This window comes from Phytophthora ramorum (assembly GCF_020800215.1).
Source record: "Phytophthora ramorum isolate Pr-102 chromosome Unknown Phyram_PR-102_s0002, whole genome shotgun sequence".
Classification (NCBI taxonomy): Eukaryota; Oomycota; class Peronosporomycetes; order Peronosporales; family Peronosporaceae; genus Phytophthora; species Phytophthora ramorum.
In genome coordinates this window covers 3,478,667-3,487,188 of record NW_027150648.1, presented here as the reverse complement: position 1 = coordinate 3,487,188, position 8,522 = coordinate 3,478,667, and the positions used below count along the sequence as shown (strand labels likewise).

The 8,522-nt window shown below is 52.0% G+C and overlaps 2 protein-coding genes across 2 annotated transcripts; both read left to right on the top strand.

Annotated features, from left to right (window-relative positions):
- Positions 1–2,864: 2,864 nt before the first annotated feature.
- Positions 2,865–3,452, top strand: KRP23_2542 (uncharacterized protein; the record flags this gene model as incomplete). The annotated part of the gene is made up of 1 exon (XM_067887292.1): positions 2,865–3,452. The coding sequence occupies one exon, from the start codon at positions 2,865–2,867 to the stop codon at positions 3,450–3,452; it is 588 nt and encodes a 195-aa protein (XP_067749892.1).
- A 220-nt stretch (positions 3,453–3,672) lies between these two features.
- Positions 3,673–8,453, top strand: KRP23_2541 (uncharacterized protein; the record flags this gene model as incomplete). Its single annotated transcript, XM_067887291.1, has 3 exons — positions 3,673–3,801; positions 3,894–7,727; positions 7,791–8,453. The coding sequence occupies 3 exons, from the start codon at positions 3,673–3,675 to the stop codon at positions 8,451–8,453; spliced, it is 4,626 nt and encodes a 1,541-aa protein (XP_067749891.1).
- Positions 8,454–8,522: the final 69 nt, after the last annotated feature.

The window sequence follows — 8,522 nt, the reverse complement described above, 5'->3', positions numbered from 1 at the left end:
GCGTAGCTCTTCATGGTGTCAACCAACACGCGGTTGACACGCTCTGTTTGTCCGTCGGTCTGCGGGTGATCCGCAGTCGACATGGACAACTGCGTCCCAAGAAGTGTAAACACTTCTTGCCAGAATCGCGCTGTAAAGCGCGGATCCCGATCCGACACGATGTCGAGTGGCATACCATGGTGTCTAAACACCAGGTCAACAAACAGACATGCCGTCTGTTTGACTATCACCTGCAGCAAGATGCACCATCTTACTGAAGCGCCACTATACCAGTCCTCCGCTTGTTGTCTTGCGGAAGACCAAAAACAAAGTCCATTGAAATGGACTGCCAGCACTCCGACGGAGTCGGTAGTGATTGAAGCGGAGCCTGCGAGTTGGGCAGGCTTCACGCGCTGGCATACCTCGCAAGCACGAACGTACTTGCGTACCCATTTGTACTGGTGACTCCAATAGAAGTCACGCGTGAGAAGCAAGTATGTCTTCTCACGGCCAGGATGTCCCGATGTCGGGGCATCGTGGTACTCGTACGTGATCTTGATCTTCAACTCATGATCATCCGGCACGACAATGCGATCTGCGTTGTCGTCGACTGCGCTGTAAAGCAGCAGACCATTGTGTACACGATAACGGTGTACACGAGCACGAAGGTGTTTGGCCAGCTTCTGACGAGACTTGTCAGAAGGTGCGGAGAAGTACTCCAACAATTGCTTCGCATCCGCATCATGTGCGTATGCGGCCGTCGGCCTTCTAAATATTAGAAGCGTTGAATCTTACAAAATCGGACTCTAATCGGAAAGCGCGTTTATTCATCATCGTGCAGAACACCAATCTCGTCCAAGGAGTCGTTTAGCTGTTGGGCTGTTGCCTTCCTCTTCCTCGCCACTAATGTCCACTCGATGACCTCCGGTTTTCGTCCAGTTCGGGGTGGATTCGCGGCAGCCAGCCATTTTGAAGAAATGACAAGAATGGCTCGGAGTTTTGCACTCAGCACTAGGGGACACTATTAAGAAGAGGTCTTCTATTTTTTATTAGTGACTAGACCAGAGAGCAACAGGACTCTAATCGGGTCAGGTCTTTAATCGGGCATTCCGTTAGTTGACGGCCTAAAGGAACCGACTACGACTTAGACGGAAGGTTAAAATCTGAATCTATTTATAGGTGAACCAAGCTTGATCCATACAAATACTTTAAGTCAACTATAGTAAAAGCAATGCAAAGGTCCAAATTGTTGGTTCACAGCCAACCTGTACTACGTACCATGATATGGGGCCAACTCTCTTTTGTAACTCTTTTATCCTTAGACCAACTATTTGGTTAAAGCCAGGTGATGAACCTTACCGGTACCTGAAAATCAGCCAAAAGATTTTGGGCAGCGCCAGAATATGCCCCCGGGTAAGGTTTAGGGCTCGGGTGTAATAAAAAAAAGTTGCTCGTAACCTTTTACAAACAGGTGTACCGTAGTTTGCGTAGCGAGTGCCCAATTATTATAGGTACTTAGTAAATGTGTTCGTACTTAAACGAATCATATCAGTACCAGTTAGTTTGCTGATTCCCAAATGAGTCGAAAATTAAATGCGATGGGTTGACCAGCGAACCGTCCAGATTGGCCGGAATTCACAATATTCGGTCAAATGTCGATTGTCGAAACCGGCATCGAGCAGGACATGAGGTGCAGTCACTGCACTGCACTGCACCTGGTGCACAGCTTTTCCCATCTTTACCATACTCCTACGATGCGATGAAGCCTGCTGTTTTCCAGCACTTGTTCACTTGCTTGAGCTTTGATCGAATTGGTGGTGCGTAAAGGACACTTTTTACCCCCAACCCACGATCTCGACGAATAACTGCGCGCGTATTAGCTAGCGCCACAGCTTGATTCGAGCACCTTCCGGCTTGGCGGATAGCCTACCGGGATGTGGTCGTCAACGGCCAGTTTGGCTTTATCCGCCCTCGACCTTAGCGCTGTTCGAAGGAGTAAGTCCACACCTTACTGAAGAATGAAAATCGTACAGGTTGGCGCCTTCGCCGCAACGTTGACGACCCTGTCGACGTTAACGCACGGCTACTCGTTTTCTGACGCAATGAACGATCAAAAAGAGGAAAGCACAGATTTGACCACTAACGAAGAGAGCCGCATTTACGGCGGAACGGAGGCGAACATCGACAAGTACCCATTCCTCGTCAGTCTGCGCGACCCGTTCTTTGACGAAACATTCTGCGCTGGAGCTCTGATCGCACCCCAGTACATTCTTACGGCTGGCCACTGCATCAAAACTGACGAAATGGACATCGTCGCCACCTTCGGAACGAACGACAGCACCGGCTCCGGGTCGGGTGACGCCAAACAATTCCCTGTGATTCAAGGCTTCCGCCACCCCATGTACAAGAAGAAAGAACACCTCTACGACGTAGGCTTGCTCAAGTTGAAGACGCCTGTGAAGCGCAAAACGGCGAAGCTTTGTGCTGTTGATGGGTCTGACAACGAAGTCGGCACCATGGCCACCGTGCTCGGCTGGGGAAAGACGGAGGACAGCTCGGGTGCGGCTAGCCCGATCCTGGAGCAGCTGACCATTCCTGTCATCTCGAATGCGCAATGCGGCAAGTTTGAGAAATACGTCGGTCGTGTCACGGAAGGCATGCTGTGCGCAGGAACTGGCAATGGCAAGGACACGTGCAATGGTGACTCTGGTGGCCCGCTACTCGTCGACGACGACATCCTCATCGGCTGCGTGAGCTGGGGAAGCAAGTGCGGTGAGCAGGCTGGTATCTACACTCGCCTGACGTACGTTATGGATTACATTGAGGACATTTTGGGTGGCGGCGATGGCAGCAAGTTCAACGTTACCTCCTCATCCGACTCATCCATGGAGGATGTATCGTCTTCGGATGGATCGAACTCGGATGCCACGATGAACCCTGTCAAGGCGACTAAAGCCCCGAAGGAGGAGGGACCGTCCGAGTCGGCCTCGGGTTCTTCGTCCATAGTCGATTTATTCGACGGTTTGTCGAGCTCGTCGCTTGACGCCATGCTTGAGTGGTTGTTTAATTCCGCCTCGGGATCTGCAGAGGAAGAGACGAAGGCCCCTACTACCAAGACGACCAAGACGACCAAGGCCTCTAAGAAGACGTCGTCGGAGTCCACGACGGGATCGTCGTCCGAGGCTCTCTTGGGCTCATCGTTTGAGTCTAGTTTGGGCTCGCAATCCGAGTCTGCCTCGGACTCGTCGGAAGCTCCTGCTACCAAGGTCACTAAGGCAACGAAGGGAAGTACGCAGACGACTGAGTTTGCTTCGAGTTCTTCTGAGGAGGAATCGACCAAGTCACCGGTCGCTACGACCTCGAAGGGTACCAAGGCAACGAAGTCCACCAAGACCGTCGAGGACTCGGCTTCTGCGAGCTCGGAATCCGACTTGGTGCACCAAAGCGACGTGGTGCAGCAGGAATCCCAGTAAGCACCCATTTTTCGCCTTGAAATCACGAAATCAGGTAGTTCGAGTAAAATTACCTCTATCTTTTGGTTTCTCACTCTCAATAGAAGGCTGCATCCTTACATTCTCTGATATAAAACCGGTATCAATACATATCCCGCGAAATTTGCTGCAACGTCGCTGTGTAACGCTCACTGGCAATTTACCCAAACGCGCTTTTCATTCGGATACCTGACACAGGACCATGGGGCAGGCCGGCTCCGTACAGCAGAAGAGCGCGCTGCGCGACGTGCTGTCGCTGCGGCGGCCTAACGTCACAGCTACCGAGCTCGAAGAAGTCCTGCGCACCTTCTGCGCCTTGTTCCCACTCGAGGTGCGCAAGAGCATTCCCAAACTATTTGGTCCCCAATATTGGCCCCAAAAATGACCTTTTTCGCGCATGTCACACATTTTGTTTTTGAGCAGCTCCAAGTGCCCGACGCGCAGCTCATAAGCGGCGTCGTGGGCGTCGACGTCAAGGAGCGGAAAGTCTTCGATGTGGTGCACGCGCTGCTGCAGGACCAGACGGAACAGAGCCGGCTCAGCAATGCGCGGGACATGACGGAGCTGCTGCTCACGAGCTTCCGCCGCATCATCCGCTGGCGGGAGCTCTACAAGCTCTGCGCCAAGTGTTCGCTCAAACCTTTTCTCACGTGTCTCTACCGCCCGTCGCCCAACCTCGTGCTGTCGGTGCTGGAGACGCTGGAGCTCATCCTGTCGCCCTGTCCGGGCTTCGAGTCCGGCGACAAAGCGGCGGAGCGGAGCGAGGCAGCCAATCGACGCAACTTTGGCGATGCAGGAGGGTTTGAAGTGCTGCGTTCGCTGTTGGTGCAGTACGGTGCTGCCGTGGTGAAGGAGGAGCAGAAACGGAGCGCGGCGGCCGTGTTGGAAGGCGTGCTCCAGATTTTCCACTTGACGCTCGTGACCCGTCGAACGACGACGGATATGATGACGGTCTCACAAGCTGTGGACGCGTTGATGAATGCGCGCGTGTCGCTGCTGGATTTGTGTCATTGTCGAGACAGTGAGCATGAAGTCGCGCAACTCGCTATTGGGCTAGTGAAGGAACTCTTTTGCATTGTGGATCTAAACCAGGTGCATGAACTGCAAGAATCGGCAAGAGAGTACGGAGCTCTTTTGTATGCTCTGGAGCCTGCGGTGCAGCAGGACACGCATTTGAAAACGATAGAGAATGGAACGAAGGTGGAAGAAAGCCGTGAAAGTGCTATTGAAATGCGGGAAATGTGCGCGGACCTTGTTGAAGTGTTCTGCGCCGGCAACACGCGCTCCAAGAAGGCGATGTACCGTATCTTTCCCGTGGATTTATTTATTCCAGCGAAGATTCGCGTTGACCTTATATCACGCCACACCGCGGCATCGCCTTCTCCCACAGTGAAAGCCAAGACAGTAGTAGCAGGAGCACGAAGTGCAAGGACGTTGCCACATTTTTCGTTTGATTTGGAGCAACCCAGGCGCACATCGATAGCAACCTCGAATGCTTATTCGACTAACGGAAACGTCGAAACCAAACGTAATCGAGTGGTAGCACTCGCATATAACGCCATAAATTTTGGTGGAGGCGCCTTTGAAAGGTGGCTTGGTGACGCGCGCGAAAAAGGAGAGCACTGGCGAGAAATTATTGAGGCTGTCCGACGAACGCATGAGAGCCCAGAACTCGTATGGCGAGCTCCTATGCTTGCAGAGCTACATGAGGCTTTGCGAACAGAAATTGAGACTCTTGAGCGACGACGGCGCTTTATGGCAGAAGATGAGACGTCACAGTCTGGGGAGCAAATTCCACGCTGGGATCATGAAATGTTTTACGTGGAGTACCCGTCGATACAAGCCGAGCTTGTAGTAAATGACTACTTTGTTGAGTATTTGATTCCACGAATAGCGGACCTGACAACAACTTACGAGATTGCTGAGCCCATAGTACTGGCGTGGCACCTCTCAGATCAGCTTGCAATGGAGCACGATGAGAAATGGGCACTTTTGTGCGTGCGATGTCTGCGTTTGGTTATTAGACGCTATGCTATGCTGTTTCATGGCCAACTTCCAATGCAATATGTGCTGTCATTGCTGAGCGACCACATGAACCATTCCTCTGCTTTCGTGCGCGAATGTTTTCTTCTACTCAATACTGCGATCATTACGACTCGCAATGCACCTTCGGAAAGTTTTAATCAGCTTTGTTTGACTGTGACGCGTACAATCGTGGGTGTGCTCGCAGATCCAGTGTTTCTGGCGAGTGTTTCCATGCCTCTTGAATCTGACGACGAAACAGACCATGTGTCTGGCATACGGTTAGCCGAACCTGAAGATGAGGCCGTTTCTGTGATCAACGAGCGCGACGCATTGATACGAGCCGGAATTTCTCTTTTGCTTGCGATTGTCCGCCGTGCCAAGTTCGTTCTACGGCTGGTCCGCCCTAAGCGCATGTTCTTGTGCCGCCTTCTAGCAGTGGAGACACTAGACCATGTGACGATCACTCGACTCCTATTTGTATTGAAGCAACTAGCACTTCAAGACAACAACAACGACTCTAGGGTTCCTGGCGGATCTGGCGCTGTATATAACCAATTGTCATCTGCTTCATCTTCGTCAGTGGCATCGCACACAAGCTCAACATCGGACTGCAACTGGAGATCTCTCACGGTGGTATACGTGCTGCTAGCAAGCTGTGATCCAAAGGGGATGGGGATGTGCGTGGCCGCTGCTGAGTTTCTTAAGGAGTCATGCGCGCAGCCTCCAACCTCACGCACTACGGATGGGTCAAAGAGCTCTCCGTCGACACTCTCATCCTGCGAGTTTAACGATCTGCTCAATGAAGCACTAGGTTACGGTGGCTGTGGCATGGAGCGACTGCTTAATTCTGTAAATGCTGAAGTGTTTGCGGAAACCTTCAATGCACCTGAGAAACGTGCAGCGGATGTGAACTGGGGTCGGAAGCAGCGTGTGCGTCTGTATCGATACTTGAAGCACAAATACTTAGGTTCCAGTGAAAAGGATTCGTCCACAGCGTGGAGTACACTTGTCAATGATGATGCTGACCACCACTACGAGGATGATGATCTGTTCATAGGCAACATATTTTTGCGGTCGTATGTTGAGGGCGATGGAGAGTTTTTGAACGAGTGGACACCAGAAATGTACAGCGAGTTAATCAATGCGCTGTTCGAGAAATTGGTGCTGCTTGGCCGCAGAAAGTCTGCATACGCCGGAACCGGAAGTGCTGGCTCTTTACCAGCCTCCCCTCTGCAGCAGCTTTCTCTGGGTAAATCTTCGATCGGCAGTGGTGGATCATGTGCTGCCGAACCGTGGGAGGTCCAAGTCCTGATTCTCAAGGCCCTAGCACGACTTGTTCCGTCTCATTGTGCTGAGGTCAAAATCAAGGCAGATTTCTATGAGTCTCTGTTGGCTCCTCTGCGTCGCTCCATGCTTAGCGAGGTCGACCAAGTGCGGGGTATTTTGTCGTTGGATCTTTTTGTGGCTATTCTCTCAATTCCCGACGATCGTAACGCCAACACAGCTGCGTGCCGATCTTTCCTCGAGGATAAAGGCCTGAGTGCGCTGGCTGACTCTCTGGAGCGTATGCGTAGTCCAGTGTATCAACAGATATTGCAAACGGTGGAAGTATTCGGTCCTCGGCGGCGGAGCAATTCAACTACCCAGAACATGGCGCGCATACTTTTATATCGCTCAACAGACGTGCTATCCATCCTGGCGAACCAAAACTCCGCAGGAATTCGCGCGATTACTAAAAATCCGAAGGTGGTAACTGCATTGATCGAATTGGCATCACGCCAGATCATTACGCAGTACGCGGATATTGACGCAGCAAGTGTATGCTTGAGTTGCCTTGGGGGACTATGCCACTACGAAGAACTACGTGCACTTGTAGTCAATACTGGTGGTTTACTATCGCTATTAGATACTGTTGTATTCTGTCCAGCAGAGGAGCTTGATAAATCTGCGGCAACGGACCCTCAGGTAACGAGCGACCGGAGTGAATCGGATACATCGGATGCTGAAGATAGTCAACAAGAAAATGCGGAAGGAGATCAAACGAGCGAACATTCAGCCTTAAAAGCCGTCGGGAACTCAATTGAGGAGCCTCAAAGGATTCCATCGCGATTTTTCGGCGCAATTCGAAGCGCTGCGTTGGTGTTGCGGGCGTGCATGGGACCGAAGAATGTCTCCACGCCCACATTACCGACTCAAGTGCTTCATCAGCTGCTAACGCCAAGCTTCGTTAGGGTAAGTTGATACATAGGCTTGGTCTGATGCAGATAGGCTCTGACCACGTACTACATTTTGTAGGTGCTGCGTGCATCTCCTGATCAGTTCATTCTCGAGCTGCAAACCGCCGAAGATATCAGCACAGCGACGCTAATCTGGACAGTTAGTATGCGGCAGCGTCTGCAGAAATGTATCACAACCGAACTTGGGAAAGTGAAAACTGCAGCTTCAGCAAAGACTTGGCCACGCTGGGATCCTGAGCACTTTGTCGCAGCTGACTCGTTCCGGTATCAGTACCCTGAACTCACTGACGTCCTCGTCTTGCACGACGTGTATCTTGCCAACTTCGTGGCGACACCAGTCGAGGATTTGGACTTGGGTGACATCGACATGGCGTCCTTTTCGGAAGCACTGCTGATTTCTATTCAAAGTCATGAAAACGTGCTTCGAATCTTGCGAGAGCGAGGGTCCATCGACTCTGCAAAAGAAGCTGCTGTCCGACTCATGCGGCAGGCCATGGAGAAGCTCGTGAGCACGCACCCGCAGCACAACCTCGAGGTGGCTGCGAGTCGCGACGCCCCGCTGTCGGACAGCTCCCCCGCCATGTCACCGACCACGTCCAGCATCTTTTCAACCGAAGTGATTGCAGTAAGCAATTCGTTTTCCCCAACTGACGACCGAGACTGGGACATCACGCGGATCGAGCGCTGCAGCTCGTCCGGAATCGAAGATTTGACCGTGTAGCGGCGGTCTGGAAGTCGCCATGGATCTACGTATTGTTACAGTAGCGTCGCTGCCATCGGCTGTGATTAG